This window comes from Cucumis melo, chromosome 2 (assembly GCF_025177605.1).
Source record: "Cucumis melo cultivar AY chromosome 2, USDA_Cmelo_AY_1.0, whole genome shotgun sequence".
Classification (NCBI taxonomy): domain Eukaryota; kingdom Viridiplantae; phylum Streptophyta; class Magnoliopsida; order Cucurbitales; family Cucurbitaceae; genus Cucumis; species Cucumis melo.
Genome location: NC_066858.1, coordinates 2,113,900 through 2,133,728, shown reverse-complemented (window position 1 = coordinate 2,133,728; position 19,829 = coordinate 2,113,900). Strand labels below are relative to the sequence as shown.

Below are 19,829 nucleotides of genomic sequence, written 5' to 3'. Positions count from 1 at the left end.
CAAAACAAAAATATTTATGTTCATGAGAGAGTACCCATCAAAGAGACAAAAATAATTAATAATTAGAGTCTTGTCTCTATTTTATTTTTAAATTTTTAATTAATTATTGTACTTTCAATATCTTTAACAATTTGATCCATACCGATATAGAAAATCTAATCACAATAATTAAATACACACTTGCTTGGAATAAGTTCATCAATCTAGATAGAGGCAGGGAGGTGGATGTTCTCTTTTTCTTCGTCTTCTGTCGTTTTCAGAATGCATTGCCTCACTCTTTTGCATGCACATAAAACTTAAGATAATCGAGAGTTTTTAGTTCTTTTTATTCCGTTTCTTGAGTAGTTTACGTTGATTATGTCTCGTGATATATTGTTGTGTAGTGTTTGGTTTTGGTTGTTTTGTTTTTTGTTTTAAAAAATATATCTTTTCTAAGATAGAGATTAATTTATTAGAACTTTAAAGTATATACTATTATTAAATTTTTACAAGTTTGTAAATTAAATTGAAAATTATTACCAACTAAAGTTTAAAGATCAAATTATCGTTGTTCGAAAATTTAGAAAACAAAAATATTTTTAATCCTTAAATTATTTTCCACACAAATTAAACTCCCACAATTTTTGGAAGGAGTAAAATCTTCCTACGATGCGCTATAAGAGAAGAACCTTTACATCTCCATTTTACCTTTACGTGTATAATAATTCCTATTTTGCTCTTTGTTACAACTACTCAGATCGAGGTGGTTTAGAAGAAGTGAATTTAAATTATAGGTATGAAACATCACAGGTCTAATGGTAAAAATATATTTGAACGAACAATTATTGTCCTTTACCTTACATCACAACTAATGAGATTGAGTGGTTATATATACCACCATTTCAAATACATATGTAATTGAGAACATTCACATGATCCAATTGTGTACAAATATTTAAATTGACAATTACACGCCTCATTACCACTATTACCGGATTAAAGTGGTTGCACAATAATAAACTAATGTACATCATTTCGTATATGGATGTGACTTAGATGATAAATATGAAACATTATAACCCTATAACATAGACATATATATATTTAGGTGTATGACATTAACCTAAATCCCTATTTTATCTTTTATCTTCAAATAGTTACAATTATTCGAGTCAAACAATGAACAAACCTATTTTATTAATTAGAATACTTTAAACCTTTTTCTATTGTGTATTGTTGAAATATATAGAATTATAAATCTAACCGACATGTTTTGTCCAAGTATACATAAGAAAAACAGGATGATCGATCTAAATTTCTTTTGGCACCATGGAAAAAAAAATAGTAAAAATTAGGGTTTTCCAATCCTATACCTTAAATTTGTAGGGAAACTGCCCTATTGTCAAAAAATGTTGCATGAAAAACGTTTTGTGTGAGTTGACCCCATTGTTTTATGCGTTGACCCCATTTACTTCAAAAGAGAAAATTCCAAACCAAAAAAATGAAAATAGAATTAGTAGAATAATATACATTTAAAAGCATATTATTTCAAAATATTTGCATATATTATTATGTCTTAATGTAACATATTTTTCAGGAAACTTATGGTCGTATGCATATATTAATTTATTAAGGTTCCGTTTAATAATAATTTTATTTTCATTTTTAGTTTCTTTTTTTAAAAAAAAAAAAAGGTAAAAGATTCAATCGAGACATAATTCTATAATACGCTCTTACACATGTATTTGATAGTAGATTTAAAAATTAAATTTCAATTTAAACACTTTGGTTAACATATGATTGATGATATGTATAAATTGTAAAGTTAATGACTGATTACTAAATATTAGATTAAATAATATAAGGGAAATGATAAAAAAAAAATATAACCTTTCACGTAGAAAATCGGGTGTAATGAATTTTGTTTTTAGTAGTTTCTTGGTATGAATTGTAATAATTTGTCGATTTTTTCTATTTTTCTTTTAAAAACCCTTAATATAAACTATTAATAATTAATCAATATTGTACTTGTTTTATGAAAAAAATAATTGTAGGATCCTTATTTTGTAACATGAAATGGTATGTTTGTTAATGACTTTATCTTTATTTTAAAATTTTAATTTCAAGTTATGCATATATTGATAAGAAAGATTGTTGTTTTTAAAATTTTTATTGATTAAATCATATGTCATATGAAAACAATTTTCAAAAATCAAATCCAAACTGTTGTTAGCTCTTTGTTGAGCTCAATGAAATTGGAAAACATAAAATACAATTCATATTGCCTAAGCTAACACACCTTAAAGGTTTATGGAAACAACCATAATTTTCAAAGATAGAAAATCAAAACAAAAAGATTATCAGACAAAGACTAAACCCATCATTGTTAAAAGAAATTATTGAAATGTGATTTTTTTATATAAAAAAAAAATCTTGAAAGAAAAAAAGAAAAATAATTAATGAAGAAGAAAAAGAAAATCTTGGAATTATATGATCATATCTTGATCTGAATGTATCTACCATATCTATATATCTAATTACATCAATCAAAACATAAATCTTTCTTCAATATTCTTAAATGCCAAAACCCCTCTTTTCTTTTTCATTTACTATCAATTTCAAACAAAACCAAATCCAACCCCAAAGATTTTCCATAGTTTTATTAATCTCTTTTCACATTTATAATCAAACTTAATTACATCTCATTATTTTATTATGTCAATATGTTTGGATGAATCTTAGTATTATAAGATGGGAATTTAAATCTTGACGTTTGTTTATTATATCTTAAGACAAAAATGAATATTCGATCCTCAACTTCATGTTCTTTCCATGAGTTTCATTTTTTTTTTTTAAGACCTAGACAAATTGGGTATTGACTAAAACTAATGATACTAACTTAATTAGAGTTGGAATCATTAGTTTAATATAATGCATGAGAGAATGAATGCACTTAGCTAGCTAGCTAGCTTTGAAAACTAGCTTATACCTAATTAACCCCTACTTTTGAAAATAGATTCCCAAATTAATTATTGTAGTGTATGAATGTTTCACACTAAAAAAGAGAATAATTTGATTTGTCTTTCATGTAATCCATACATTAATTAACAACTATTCCACTTAAATCAATGAAATTGGTGTTGATTTTCCAAAGTTTTATCTAAAAAGTGATATGCTTTTATTCTATCAAACCCTCTCAACTACTTGATATTAAATGAATTCACCCACCCCCATAAAATTATACCTTTTTTGACCAATATATAGGGAAGTTACAAATTAATTAGATTTGTCATATTGACTCAATTGCTCCCTATCAAAGGGCTTCATTGGGGATAACCAATCTAAAAGTCAAAGTCATATCCTTAGGTATCAATTCTTTTAAAAAAGATAATATTAATAACAATGAGATCAATATGATCTTTGAAAAAAAAAAGCCTTGACATATATAATTAGGGTTTTGCAAAATCTTGGGAAAAAATCTAAAATGAAAGTGAAAGATCCATCAAATTAAAAGTGGTCCAAATTAAATCTCCAAGATGGGTTTTAGATTACATAGATGAATTGTAAAACAAAATCCCAAGTCTTGTCTTTGTCTTTGTGTTTTTGAAAAACAAAGATATATCCCATATTACTATCTCCCTAGTCTACTATTTTTTGGTTAGGCAAAAGATTTTTTGATGCTAAATGTGCCATGTGTTTTAAGCAAATTGGCAAACACGAAAGCCAGATATCTTTCTTCTCTCTTCTTTCTAAGTAGAATAGAAAGATTGGCGAAATTATGAAAATAATCTTCCATATGAAATAATAGATTTGTATGCATGAAATTGATTGTCAATTTTATGTAACACATAGTATACAAATGGGGTAACAAAATCAAATCCAAAGATCTTGTCTCTTATCTTTGGTATATCTTTGAAAATGTCACTACTTCTACTATTATACTTAGTTCCCTCTCTCCATATCTATGCTATCTCTCTCATTGGATATTCACTTACAGCTTGACATTTTGCCTTGGATATCATTGTTGCTTCTCGAACTTGATAATAACAAAACTTGTCCCTAATTCTATGTGATATTATTGTATATATTTTAAGTTCTTAAGCCTAGCTTGGTAATTCATTTGAACTTGGTAACTGTGATCGCGTTTTGAGATTATGGTATGTTTAACTTTTTAGGTTTAGGAAAGTTGACTTGTTTCGATATGTAAGTTAAAGTTAAAGTAAACTTAGATTTTCTAGACCCGTGACCTAAATTGGGGAGAGGTAGTTAGATGTCATGAGTTACATATAGAAAAATGGGTTGAAATGAAATTTGGGACAACCTATAATTTCACTTTAACAGATAGGAATGGAAAGGTGATTGGTTGTCCACACAAAGCATCTACTTTTTATGGACACTTATGATCCATCACTCAAATTTATATTTCATTTTCCATGTATATCTTATGATATCATGTAGTATTATTGTTATTATGAAATAGTACTGTGAAGATATTGTTTGGTAACCATTTTGACCATGTTTAATAATCGTTTTTCATTGAAAATAATTATTTTTTAAAATTTTGATTTGCTTTCTCAAGTAAACATGTTCCGTTTAAAAACTATTAGTTTTAAATTCTGTCTTTATTTTTATAACAGTGGGCAGTACGACATACTATAACAAAGGGAGAAAGTTGAAGATGAAAAAGAGTACTTACATACTTAATTTTTAAAAACCAAACGGAATAGACTTAATTTTTAAAATTGATTTTTATTTTTAGAATTTACCTAATATTTATCTCTTTTACTTAAAAAAAAAGATACAAGTTATAATAAGAAAGAAATGAAACTTATTTTTTTGAAAAAAATAAAAATAAAAATATTTATGATTAACAAAATGGGTATAAGTATTTCACTTCACCCATTATTGATTTCATTTATCAATTTGCAACTTTATTCAAATTAAACTACAAACATTCATTATTACAAACCTTAGATTTCACTTTTTGCTAATAAAGTAGAATGAAAAACATTGTTATATAACTAAGAAAAAATATTGGATAATTAAGACATATATATCTTCAATCAAAACAAAACGTCAAAGATTTCTCAAATCTTTACTCGTCGACTTTTGAATATTATTTAACATAAGAAAATAACAACAATAATAATGAATCATTTATGTTAACATAGTTATAGTACATTCTAGAAATATGCATGATAAATTGTTTTCTTCTTCTTCTTCTTTCATTTTGACCCGTACAATAATATCCAAATAAAAGATTCTCATGTCCTTTTTGCTACACCAATTCAAGTAGGACTCATTGAAAACAAATATGATTTCTAAGTACTTTGGAGTAGTTGAAATGTTGACAAAAAAGAAACAAAATCTTCCTTTGGAAATAATGTTATAAATGAAAATCGTGAGTGATTCAACCAATATAGAAAAAGATAGTCCTATCCCTATTAATGAGAATACATGAAAGTGGGTCGAGAGAAAATAATCGAGACTTTTCTTCAAGTTCGAATTAAGACTTAATATCTTTCTTCGTCCTCCTGAATAATATACTTTTTTCCAAATTCGAGTATTATGTTAAGCAAAAGAAATGAATACATATATGTTTTGATTAAAGTCTAAAAGATTTGCATTAATATGAGTCACAACCTCTTTCTTTTTCCATATTAATTGTATTGATGTATGAAAATGGTAATAAAATGACATATAATATCTTAATAATGGAAATGGTAAATAATGTAAACCCTAATTATCTTCAAAGTTAATTATTGATAACAACTTAGGGAGCGTTTTGAGGTGTTCGAATACATTATTATAGTTTATAATTATTATAACATGTGAATTATAATAAACTATGTGTTATTATAATTTGTGTTTGGAGTGCAAGGTATTACAGACTGTCGGTGTTCTGGAGCAAATTATTTTAGTCGAAATACAACACTTTGTAAATTTAATATAGGTTATTTTAGACCGTGTCAATTTTTTTTCATACAACTATTTATGCATGAAATGTAATTTTTTTTGAAAGCATAATTATAACTATCGGTTTCTATCTCTCTATGCAAATTTAATTTTAATTTAGATGTTAGTGATAATTTAGAATATATAAACAAAAATAAATTTTTATCATTTCATGTACAGTCTCGATTGTTCAAAGTTTAATATATTGATACCGACAAAAATGGTGAAGTATTAATTTTATCAAAAACATATCAAATTGTCGAAAATAAAAGTTTTAGAATTATTTTTGTTTAACAAGTCCTTTTACAACATGAGAAGTTGGGAGAATTGGATCATTGACATAAAAAAGATGATAATACAAACTTAATTATGTCGGTTGACCTATTCCTTCTCGACGAGTTTATGACACATTTTGTTATGTTTCGTAGGCTTTTTTCTAATGTAATGGAAATATCAGTTTAACGGTGTTAGAAAATTTAATAAAAGATAATCCCATTACATGATTTACATAAATGGCAATATTATAGTAATAATAATGAATAGATAAACTTACAAAAATGGTAAAACATTGATGATGGTATGTTCATGGTGAGACTAACAATATTTATGACTATGTAATATCAAATCAAATATTGATTATAGATTAAGATTTTGTCAGTATGATATCTACACCCTATGATGGACAAGAAAATCCTACACAGAATCTTCTTGAGAATGTGTCAAAATTACCTTCTAATGCTAAAAAACAAATTAAAATATTTACCCATGGATATTCTTTTTTTTTTTTCTTTTTAGAAAATAAAAATCCTTTTTAGCTAGACATAATATTGTTTTTTTAATAAGTGCTTTTCTACAAAAATCAATCCATATTTTGGACTTTTATTCCCAATGGGGAAAAAAAGCATATTTTGGACCAATTTGTATAGATATTATTCCTACCTCATGGAATCAAAATAATTAGCCTTATCAACTTGACTAATTAATGCATATTTTAGTATTATATTTTATAATTAAAGCGACCATAGCTCGAGTTGATTTCTAATTAGTCAAAAGGATTGATTTGAAATGCAAGATTTTCACTATCTAAATCAATCTCAATTGTCTAGTTTGTTCATTTGACGTTGAAAATACTATAAAAATTTTAATGATATATTCTTCTATCTTGTTATGCAAAGCAAAGAAACTGTTTGTTCAAGTAAATATTCTATAGAATTTTTGAACGAGATCAAACTAAAAGACACGTAAACATATTATATATACTCGTAAGTGTTTTATGATCTACAAATAATAGTATCTTTCCAATATAAAGTATTGCCAAACTTTTTAAACTTAAAATGGGAATCAATGAGTGTTTTTCTTAACTAAATAAATTAACAACTATATGACAATTTCCTTTAAGAATATTCCTTTTCATATCTTCAAAAGGAAAAAATAAAATCACATTGTTCCAAGTCCAACAATGAAATGGGCCGGCCTTTATCTATGGTTGGTTGGGCTTCTTCTAGTGTTGGGGAGTCCATTAAATAATAGCCCACATCCAATTGACTTAATTGGGCCAACTAACCGTTTGGTCTTTGTTTGATGCAGTTGAGAAATGGGTGAACACAAAAATATCATACGATACAGTTTTCTTAATACAATAGGATATAGAGATTCGATATAGTTCTTGGTCGCTAACACATACGTGGTATGCTCGTTTTGGCATGTAAATCAATACTAATATCAATAAATGTAGATTTTGACTAAATGAGATGTAATTAATAGTTAGAAACGATTGCAAATATAGCAGTTAGATTTAAAGTTGATAGATCGTAAAGATTTATCGAAATTTGTTATATTTGGAATTTTGTTGTGAATGGTTCGTGTACACTAAGATTATTATTAGTAAAAATGCTATTCGTCATAATTTGGTTACTTTAAATTTTAGGGTTCATTTAAAATTGGGCCTAGGCCCAAATTCTGGTTTTAATGGGCCGGTCTTGGCCGGCCACACATTTTTATCGTTCTTCTTTTGCACTCAGCTCCGTCTTCTCTGTCACCGCTCCGGCACCGGTGTCCATCATGTCTCCACCAAGAATTCTTCTCTGCGGCGACGTTTTCGGCCGTCTCAACCAGCTTTACAAGCGCGTCGTCTCGGTGTTTCTTCATCTTCTTCTCTTTCTTAGCAACGCGTGATCTGTTTTCTTATTCTGCTTCATTTTGTTTGCTAACCGGAGTGAGCTCACTTCTGCTACTGTAGGTCAACAAATCGGCCGGTCCGTTCGACGCGCTTCTTTGCGTTGGCCAGTTTTTTCCTGACTCAACCGACCAGCTCGATGAGTTCATGGATTACGTTGAAGGTCGATCAGTAATCCCTCTTTCTACGTACTTCATTGGCGACTATGGCGTCGGTGCAGCTAAGGTTCTATTGGCTTCTTCTAAAGACTCAGCCAATCAAGGGTTTAAAATGGACGGTTTGAAGATTTGCGGGAATTTGCACTGGTTGAAAGGCAGTGGGAAGTTCACGCTACATGGTATCATTCAAATTTCTCTTACAAGGATGTTATTTATTTATTTAAGCATTCCACTGCACGTTTAGAACAAAGATTTCAAGAACTGATACTGCTCGTCGCTAGTTTATTGATGTCCTTCCATATTTCCGGTTCCTGAATTTCCCCATTCGAGCTGAACTACAGCTCTGTTCAGATATTGCACGTTTTTTTGTATCCAGACCGAATGTCCGTAGTTACTAAGAATTTACTAGGGCTCGGATTTTTAGGTCCTTTAGGTGGCATATTTGTCAATACATCTTGCTAGCGAAAGGAATTCCAAATAGTATCAATGTCTTCCCTTTTGAACAGAAGGTTTTTTTTCAATAGGTGTTTGAAATAACAAATTGAAAGTAAAATGGCAAACGGAAGTTCAGTACAACTTACAATTTGGATCATCAAAGCACTAAATACTGTGTACAATCCTAATGATATATTGTTGTCTTTGAACAAGTTATACAACTTTGGTTTTCAATAACTGAACGATGTGCAACTTATTCACTTCTTCATTTTCTGGTTGATTTTACATATGTAGGTTTATCTGTGGCATACTTATCTGGTAGACGCTCCTTAGATGGTCTTCCATTTGGAACGTATACTCAAGATGATGTTGACGTCTTACGAGCAATAGCTGAGGAACCTGGAGTTATTGACTTGTTTCTCTCATATCCTTTTTTTTTATTATTATTATTCATACGGATTCAAATATTTGGACAGATACCAGTACAATTAGGCATCTTCCTGTTGTAAGATCTTGAAATTTGTTCGTGAATATTTTCCCTCTTAAATTTCAATGTCCTTAATTGATTACACAAATGAATGGCCAACTGAGGTTACAAATAGAGTACCAACGTCAGATATCCCTCCTGGAGTCTCAGATCTCTCAGGAAGTGATGCTACCGTCTCTGAGTTAGCTGTGGAGATCAAACCTCGGTATGTTAGATGGGAGATGACTAGATGTCTTAGCCTTTGTACCTAAATTATCAATTGAATTTCATAACTTAATTGGTGATGAACTGAACTAATATGACATTTTGATGACAGTGGTTTAGAAATTTATATTTTGCTCATTGTTTATACATTTAAAGTGCTTTTAACTTCTTTAGAATACTTTTCTTGTCCACGTTGTCTTCCTATTTTTTTCTCAACTGTTGTTCCTTTTTCTTTTTAATTAGGAAAAAGAAAAAATTCTCAAAAAAGTAGCCAACCATCTAGGCTTGAGCGAATCATTCTAATAACTAGCATCCCTAAAGCAAGAGCTCGACAATGAATTCCAAAGGAGAGTGAACGGGATGTTCATTCTTGTTGTGAATATCCTTGCAATAATGATATAAAGACAAATGAGTTTAAAATTTGATAGCCTTGTAGTGAGCATGAGCCTTCTCGTTATTTGTCTTATAGATGATACCTATATTTCCCTTCTAATTCAATTTTCATAAATTTTGTATGCATCAATGTTGTAGTGTGTGTGTGTGTGTGTGATTTTAAAGCCAAAATCTCTTTGTATAAAATGAAAGGATGCGTAGGAATACGAAAACGTCCCAATTGAAGCTCAACTAACAGAGGAAGGGGGCTTCAATCAAGCGATCTAGTTATAACTCAAAGAATTATTACAAAAATCTTTACACCCAAGACCAAAAGAAAAGCATGAAATGTAGCCAGGGATCACAGCTCTTCCACAAATCGTTCAACTCCTCTAAAGTTTCTATTGTTACAACTTTCTAACTCCAAATACTCCACTAAGTAGTACAAAGTCAAGTATACCAAAACCTGCTACCCTTTTCCCATGATTAAAAAACAATTAGATCAAGAAGGCTAACCATCATGGGCCAGCCTAGTGGTAAAAAAAGAGATAGTCTCAATAACTAAATAAGAGATCATGAGTTCAATCTATAGTGGTCACCTATCTAGGGATTAATTTCTTGCGAGTTTCCTTGACACCGATGTGTTGTAGAGTCAGGTGGGTTGTTTCGTGAGATTAGTCGAGGTGCACATAAGCTAGCGCTAACACTCATGGATAACAAAAAGAAATTAGACCAAGAAAGACTACAACATTATTAGTTTCCCTGTCAAATGGTTGAGGCCATGGAAAAGAGTAGAGTTTCTAAAAAAATGGGAGGATATAAGTCATAAAGGAGAATTTTGAACTTGACAAATAATAAAGACGAGGAAATAAACCACGAGGAGAGTTATCCCCAAGTACTTGTCTTCTAAAAAATAATTAGTACTCATCCTATCTCCCACTAGACAATGAAGAAATTGAAAAAGGGAGCCCTACCAAAGTAGCTTTCCGTGGATCTCTAGTAGTACCTCTCATAAACCCCTTAGGGAACCAAGCAAATGGATAGGTACGTTATTTTTTTGCAGTAACCTTATCCCACAAACTGTCAAACTCGCAAGGAAAGCACCAAAATTACTTAACCAACAAGATCTCATTTCACGTCTTAAGATTCTCTATGCCCAAACCTCCAAGCTCCACTGGTTTAGCCACATTTTGCACAACTAGCCATGTGTGAACTCCTCTCTTCCCATAAAATATTACACAAAAGTCCATCTAGAGTTTTGCAAACTTCTCAGGGATCTTGAATAATGACGTGAAATATATTGTGATGCCACTAAGAACTAACTGGATCAGGGGTAAATTTCCTCCACATAGTGAAGAAACTTCTTTTTTAAGAGAACAAACGCTTTTGAATCTTTTCCACTTCACAGTCCCACATAGGCTACTCCTGGGATTATTACCAAGGGAAGACCCAAATAAGAAAGGAATGACCTCACCTCACAATCCACCCACGAAGCCCATCTCTCCAATTTGGAAGGCTCGCACCAAGATTCCAATAACTAGCATACACCTCCGTTAATTGTTAACCTAGGATAAATTCAAGGAACTGCAGAATTTGGGTAAGATTGACTAAAGGCTCAACTTTCTTCGAGAAAAATAAGATGATGTCATCAGCAAATGGGAGACGAGACAAAGATATATTTTCTCCTCCCACCTAAAACCTCTCGTTCCACTCCTTTAAAGAGAATCCTACTCAGAATGTCCCTGAGCAAGAGGAAAAATAAATTGGTTATTTCTCAGTTGCTCAAGGGAGTCTTTTGTTTTAGCCACTGGTAAACATACATGTTGTTTTCTCTCAATTGCAATTTAGAGATCAAAATTTTGTGGCTCAATTATTGCCATTACAGGAGTCCTTTTGTTTCACAGTAGGTAATTTTATATCCAGATCTTTTCAGTTGCCTATTAGAGTTTTAAGGATTTAAGTTTGTGTCTCAATTGGTGCCTTTGGTATGTCATATGTATCATGTTCTTATGAAAACTATAGAGCAGAAGCTTCCCACTACATGCATAATCTTGAATGTAGAACAGGCCTATAAGTAGAAACATACAATTATTCTGATAAAATATACTTTTGTTCCAGCTATCACATTGCAGGTACAAAAGGAGTGTTTTTTGCTCGAGAACCTTACTCTAATGTTGATGCTGTGCACGTGACTCGCTTTTTAGGTCTTGCTTCAGTGGGAAATAAAGAGAAACAGGTATGTTATGGTCTGGGCTTTCCCTCCCCAAGGGAACATAGAGTTTCATTTCTGATGATTCACCTGCTTGTCAGAAATTTATTCATGCGGTTTCTCCCATCCCATCATCTACCATGTCTGCTGCTGAAATTAGCATGAAGCCTCCAAATACTACCCTATCTCCATACACACTCACTGAGCGGAAAGCTGAAGCCTCAGACTCTGCAAAGAGGTCCAGCAATAGTGTTTCTGAATCACAATATTGGAGATACGAAGTGTCTCAGAAACGACAAAAATATGGAACCTCAGATAATAACAAGCTTTGTTTCAAGTTTACATCTTCTGGATCTTGTCCACGTGGAGAAAAATGCAACTTTCATCATGACATAGATGCAAGAGAGCAAAGCCAGAGAGGTGTTTGTTTTGATTTTCTGAATAAAGGAAAATGCGAAAGGGGTCCAGATTGCAACTTTAAACACAGTTTTCAGAATGAATTTGACAGCCACTCTGGGAAGAGGAGATCTGGAAATGCTGGAACCAATAGGTCTTTAAGTCTTCATCTTGATTAATTTATTATCCCAACACACTGATTGATTATATTTTTTAAGCTTACTTATTTTCTATTCTATGATCGAGGTGCAGGTCTAAAGAATGCTGGTTTTGTTTGTCAAGTCCCAATATAGAGTCGCATCTTATAGTCAGTGTGGGTGAGAATTTCTACTGTGCACTGGCCAAAGGTCCTCTTGTTCCGGACCACATACTGGTAATACCTGTAGAGCACTTTCCAAACACCCTTTCTCTAGGCCCAGATTATGAAACTGAAATCAACAGACTCCAAAATTGTCTCGGGAAGTATTTCAAGAGTCAAGGGAAGGAAGTTGTTTTCTTTGAGTGGGTTTCAAAGCGTAGCACTCATGCTAATCTTCAGGTAATTCTCTGCTCTATACACACTATCCTTAGAACTTGAAAGTTGAAAGTTGATAGTATGATGGGTAACTTTTGCTTTCTTAATGTATCAATTCTATTCCAACTTACCAACAAAAGCTTAGCTCAACCATCATTTGTATGATGAAGACCAAAAGATCTGTAGTTCAAATCCCCCACTCCCAATTTGTACTCAAAAAATCATGAATGAAACGAAAAGATAAGATGTTCATTAAATAGCTCTTGTCACCTGAGTACTTTTGATTTGAAAATGACTGGCCAATTCATGATGGTGAATGAACATTTGGACTTATAAAAACAAAAACCGTTAGAACTAGTGGGCTTGGCCCAAGGAAGGATTTATCCTAATATCCTTTCCTTTTTTATCATAAGCTGTTACCTATTTATCTTTCCTCTTGTATCTTTTGTTAATATGAGAAATTAATAAGAAAGTCAATCGTGGTTTTTTTCCCGGTCTTCGGGTTTCCACATAACTCAGTGTCTACTTTACTTTACCGCTTTTAACATAAACTATGTATTAAAATCATGTATGCATAACTTCTAAAGAAACAATCAAATAAAATGTGCTACTGTTTCCTTTTCCTATATAAATTTTATCATTTAGAGGCAGTAATCTGGTCCATGGAGCATATTCTAATGAATAAGTTCTTTAAACTTAATCTTGGTGATTCACCCCAGCTAGTTGTGTTTTGATGTTAGGCTGTTCCTATTCCAACATCTAGAGCTCATGTTGTTCAGAACATATTTGATATGGCTGCCGAAAAGCTGGGCTTTAAGTTCGTGATCTCTAAATGTAAGTTAACGTTGTTACTATTATTTTAATATCAAATTTCCAACTCTTTCTGGATTGGGCTTTATGGTTGATGTTGATGCTGTTCACTGTCTTGAGGTGGACCGCTTCCCTGCAACAAAATAATTCCAGTAGTTGATGAATTTTTTATGTCTTAATAAAATCGCTGAATTGCCATGTGAGGCATGTGATATTGATGCTTCTAGCATCTTTTCCTGATTGCAAATTGTTGTGCTGAAGTAACTTTCAACTTCATGTTGCCTCATTTTATATTGTGATTTGTCTAGTAGAACATAAATTAGCAGATATTTTATGGTTCTCACCTCCCCTTTATTTTGTTGCTGCACTTGATTGCAGCAGCAGACGCGCCTAGTGAAGGAAGAAAATTATTGAGGACACAGTTCGATAGTGATCACAGTTTCTTCTATGCCGAACTTCCTGAATGTGTAACCTTATCACATGTTATTGAGGAGAATGAGATATTTCCAGCCCAATTTGGACGCGAGGTTAGCTTAAATAGATTTCACAAATTCGTATAGTTTCATCCCTCCGATGTTCACCATAAAAAGAAAAAAGATATATACGCTAATAAAATAAAAACGGACTAAAGCAAAGATTTGGAAAATCTCATCATCACCAATAGCTACAAGACAGTGTTCCTTTGTCAAAAAATGGATAGAACTTCTATAATTAAAATGGTTAAAAAGAATGACCTAAAAGCCTTTTGCAGGTTCTAGCAGGCTTGCTTAACATGGCAGATAAAGCTGATTGGAGGAATTGCGCCCATTCTAAAGAAGAAGAAACAAAGATGGCTGAAGATTTCAAGATAAGATTTGAAAATTTTGATCCTAATAAGTGAGTTCTTAGTTGTATTTGGGAAATTCCTGTCACTGCCCTCATTCTTCCTAGCGACTCAAGATGCACCTCCCAAGGCTATTATATTATCTCAAGGACATCATGCAGAAGGTATACATTGAGTAAATTATTTGGATATTTGAACCTTTTTCTTCTTCTAGAGCGTAACAAACAACCAGATGAAGATGATACGATAATGTCCTTTACCTGATAGCCAAGATTCTGTCACGCCAGTTGTTTCTGGATGCATTGGAGTAAAAAAAAATGTGGTCTGTTACAGTTGCATACAGAGATCGTAAAAGATGGTCCAGCTATCATAGGCACGTGTGACATGTCGCCAGCTGATCGGTACGAATACCTTTTCTCCATGCCTCGTACTCTTTACGATTCTTTTTCTTTAGAAATTTTGTGTTGCTGTTGGAACTTTTTTCAGCGTAGCTAATTAGTTTACTTCAGCAATATCTCAGTGTGTGAGAAGAGTATTCGATTATTGATGAAACAAGATAAGGCTTTTTAACTAACCTATTCTTTTCTTTTGCATACTATTATTCTTAAAAACACTTCTATTGCACTTTTTAAACACGACCTGAATTTTTTTCATCATTGTTGAGCGTTTTTTTACAATTTCCAAAAATTCAGACTGACAATTGGGGTCCATTCCATGAGGTTCTCACTTCTCAGCAGTGGTTCCCGCCCTAACACTCACAGTTCACGTCAATGAATTTATGAAACCGCTTTGTTAGTCTGTGACTTAAGAGTCTAGATTGAGGTTTGGGTTAGGTCATAGGGTGAACGAGTGGACGAAATTGATGTGGCAAATTTTCGTATAAAATGGTATATTTTCAAATTTGAAATTCATGGACTTTAATGAGGACAGTAACTAGGATGATAGTTATTATTTAGAGAAGTACATAAGTCGGGTAGGTTGTTTTCAAATAAGGGAAAACCGACATTGAAACGACCAGTTGGTTGGTTGATCAGTCGGGTTCTCCATTTTTCTGTGAACCTTCCAACTATTTTTCTGTTTATAAAATAAAAAATCTCAACAGTGTCTACAGTTCTGCACTGACCTACCGACGCCATTTCGTTCTGTTTCGATCGGTAGGATTGGTGGGTTTGTTTACTATCAACGTGTAAAAAGAAAAGGAAATGGGACACTGATACTCAATTTTATGAAATAGTTATTAGCAAACATATTCAATGACATGTATTTTGTTAATAGCCGAAGTGCTGCCCTTATTTCTGCATGCCTTAGGAGTAAAAATAAAGGCCCTGTTAAATGTCAGTCCAACTATTATAGGGCCACGTGCACATGTCACCTTCTGATTGGTATAAATTTCTTTTCTATATGCTTCTTTTTACTTTTTCTTTTTTCTTTTAGAATTCCATTAATCATTGCTCATGAACATGTGTTGTATATCTTTGTTAGTTGAATTATGTTATAGTTTAAGGTTAGTTTGATTCATTTCTTTTTGCAAGTATCTCGGTTCTTGAGAAGAGTTTATCAATTGTATTACGGAAAATCTTATGTAACTTACTTATTGTTCATGCTTTGGTTAAATTATAAATTTAATCTATGAATTTTCAGTTTTGTTACCTTAAAAAGTGTTGATACATATTTACTTTTATCGTTAGTAGGTCTTTGAATTTTTAATTTTATGCTCGATAGGTCTCTAGACTTTGAAAAGCGTTTAATAAGTTCTTGTAAATTTTTAATTTTGTATCTAGATGGATCTTCAAATACTTATTTGCGACCAATAGGTTTATGTTTATTTAATGTTCGATAGTTACCTGAACTTCCACGTTTGTGACTAACTAGTGTTTGACAATTTCAATTTCGTGTCTAACATGTAATCGACCTAATTGACACAAAGTAAAAAGTTTTGAATTCTCATCCTATGTGTCGTTGAACTGAAAAGAAAAGAAGTTGAGAATGTGTGATTGGAGAAATGAGGTTCCTTGGAGAGTGGATGAAGTTGATGTTGGAATTATTCATTTGCCTTGCTTTCTTTTCCCTTCTTATGTCCCTTTTCAGCCTTAAGCAAAGTGAAACAATGCCATAGGGGTTAGGACAAAGTAAAACAAAATAAAAACTAATAATTAAAAAAAAAATCACTTTAGAAAAAGGTTAGAATACCCATTCTGGACTCGTTTCGTACTCTGTTATTTATTCAATTCTAACCAATGTATTTTTAATTCTCTAATTCTAATTTCTTAAAAGTTAGTTTTCATCGAAATTGATTAAACAATAACAATAATTTTCATGCAAGGAAATTCAGTAGGAAAATCTTACAATAATGTTGGAATATTTACAATAATGTTGGAGTATTATTACAACAGACTTTAGTAGAAGTTAATCAAAATTTTGTTATATTTTATAAATACTTTAATTTATTTTCCTATATTTTAAAATGATCAAATTTACAGTAAAAAATGTAGTCATATGACAATAAGATATATATATATATATATATATATATATATATAAGAAAAAAAATCAATGATAAATTAGTAATGAGGACATTAAAAAATACATAGGTTAAAATTTGGACAATTAAAAGTATAAAATCGAATGATAGGAATGTGTAACGCAGGAACAGATAAATATCTCCAGCTGGGTGATATTGAAACTTAGATGAATGAATGGCATATTTGCACATGAGATTGGGAAGGAAGAAGGACAATGTGGAAAACGACCTTATGGGTTGGTCATAAAACTTTAATTCACTTTTTTTTTTTTCTTTTTCTTTTCACTATATGAATCTCCCTTTATTTATTTATTTATTTATTTATTTATATATAGAGAGAGAGAGAGAGAGAAAGTGGATATCATTAAATTTTGAAAGAACCTAATGGTCACAACTAAATTTTTCAATGGTTAAATGATGTTATTAAAAGCCATTAAGGATAGTGGTGATTGCCCAAAGTTATAGTAATGCTCAAGGTGGAGTGATAGGAGAGAGAATTAATAAGTCTTTAAGCTTTATTAAACGAAGTTCATCATTATTATTTTTCTTCGTGTTAGGTGGTTTAAACTTTTTTTAGTACAACGATAACTAGAATGTAAAAGAACTTAAGAACTAAGCAAATAAAAAAAAATTATGGAGGATGGTTATCAAGTTAGATTTCCAACTACTTGGAACGACAAGTATGAGAAGGTAAGACACGAACAATGAACTTAAATTGACGATTGACAAATTGAAAGACACGAGCAATGAACTTAAATTGACGATTGACAAATTGAACCGAACGACCTATATACAAGTTGTAGAGAGAATTAAAAAAAACTTGAATCTCATTAGTGCATCTAAACTTTCCTCTCACAACGTTTCAAGTAATGATGAAATTGGTTTTATCTAATACTGAAGTTAGGTTAACTTAAACAGCCTTAATTATGCTCTCATACATAGCGATAGCTTCTACAAGTTCAATGAAACCGGTCCAGAAAGAAAATGGCTTCCAATGACTTACATTTTAACTAAAAAGAAATTGACTTATAAGATCACTTGAAGTTCAACAACTTTGTTATATAGACAACCAAATTAGACACAAACTCAATTGGAGAAATCATATATCTTCAATATCCAAATAATTCGTTGAATTTTAACTTAGAAAAGGAAAAGAAGAGATGTTGAAGAACATGAAAGAGGTTGCTTGTAGAAGCCTCCATGCATTAGAATATTTTATATAATCTCTATCTCTCTTTCTCTCTTTATATATAAGTTATATTGAATGTGTGAAGAACATGTGGGCCTTCTAGTTCTAGCCCCTCCACCTAAAACCTAAATTATGAAAATACCCATGTGCTTTATCTTTTATTTCAAATCTAACTATATACTTTTACAAATTGTAATATCACCCTTATTCTTAATCTTTTAGACTTTGCAAAAATATCAAAAAAAAAAAAATATATATATATATATATATTATTATAAGATCTATGTCACTGTATTTTCTAAATTGTAAAAATAGTAAATTTAAAAGCGGATAACCCTCTGATAGTCCTCTGATAGCCCATGTAAAAGAACTAATTTTTTCAAAAAAAAATTTGTCATTTGATGTAATTTCCCTTACAAAAGATTTACTTACATTCAAAGTAGAACTTAAAATTTTCGTCTAGAATTAAGACCTAAGATGGTGTGGCATTTACCTAAAATAGTGTAACGATTTGGTTTTCCGTTCTAAGTCAATATAGTTCATTTCTTCTTTAAGAGTAGTTTTGAAACGTTTACGAAAGGTCAAGTATAATACTGCAAGTTTTTAAGTTATAAAGAAAAATATCAATTCATACTCAAACTTTAGAATTGTTAACAATTTAAAATTTGAACTAATAATTCTTCTACAGACAACTATATTACATTTTTATGTTAATTGTACTACAAACTTTCACAAACAAATCAATTTAGACTTTTAGTAAAAAAAATTTATAAGCATTGTCCATGCACTTACTTTAATCATTCATTTTGTAATATCAATTTTTCAAAAATTGTACATACGTTTAAGAATTAATACGTAAATGATTTTCGAAAAGTAATCGTAATAAAATATCTAAATTGATTGATTTAGAAAAACTTGAAAGTTTAATTGTTTCATATATATATATATATATATATATATATATGTATGTATATGTAGTGATCCACAAGCTCTCAACAATGGTGGGGACTCTACTCATTAGTAGTCTACATCCAATATTTTATAAGTTACCCTTCAATTTTTTTTGCTTTTTATAAATGCCCCTTTTTTCTTTTACTTTTCACAAAACTACTTTGACAATTATTTAATTTCCCCTAAGGGCTTCACTTAGAATGAGTGTTTGTCAAACAACCCTTTTCTTTTTATTAATTTATTCACTCATCCTTCTACGTTTAGCCAACTAATATTAATTCTAAACCAAAAACTATCTAATTAATTAAGGATTCATCCAATTGACAATTAAATTCACTTTTGATTTGCCCATGTGATTATCTCTACTACTTCTCAACCACTCTCTAATTTTAAAACTAAATGTGAATATTATATATGAATTCAAAATACTTAGGAATTATTATTATTATCATCATCATCATTATTATCATCATCATTATTAGACCATCCTTGCCTAACCAACCAAAATATTCATAAAATATAATAAAATTTTATATTTATATCACTGATAGACATTAATTGTTCGTCAATAATATTTGAAATTTTAATATATATTTACAAGTTAAATTAAACTAATAAACTAATAAATATTATTTTATTACATGTAACTA

General features: G+C 30.8%; 1 protein-coding gene across 5 annotated transcripts; it reads left to right on the top strand.

Moving 5' to 3' along the window:
- The first annotated feature begins 7,905 nt into the window (after positions 1-7,905).
- On the top strand, positions 7,906-15,092 carry LOC103492329 (zinc finger CCCH domain-containing protein 64). Of its 5 annotated transcripts, none has more exons than XR_007818966.1 (11): positions 7,906-8,070; positions 8,174-8,447; positions 8,998-9,128; positions 9,277-9,395; positions 11,885-12,002; positions 12,077-12,525; positions 12,624-12,909; positions 13,626-13,719; positions 14,077-14,222; positions 14,447-14,682; positions 14,786-15,092. XR_007818966.1 is itself a non-coding variant. In XM_051081343.1 (10 exons), the coding sequence occupies exons 1-10, from the start codon at positions 7,996-7,998 to the stop codon at positions 14,573-14,575; spliced, it is 1,821 nt and encodes a 606-aa protein (XP_050937300.1). In that variant the 5' UTR covers positions 7,906-7,995; the 3' UTR covers positions 14,576-15,092. The 5 variants fall into 5 exon arrangements, 2 of the variants coding, with proteins under 2 accessions (XP_050937300.1, XP_050937299.1); XR_007818965.1 differs by having other exon boundaries at positions 14,074-14,222; positions 14,852-15,092; XR_007818964.1 differs by having other exon boundaries at positions 14,074-14,222.
- Positions 15,093-19,829: the final 4,737 nt, after the last annotated feature.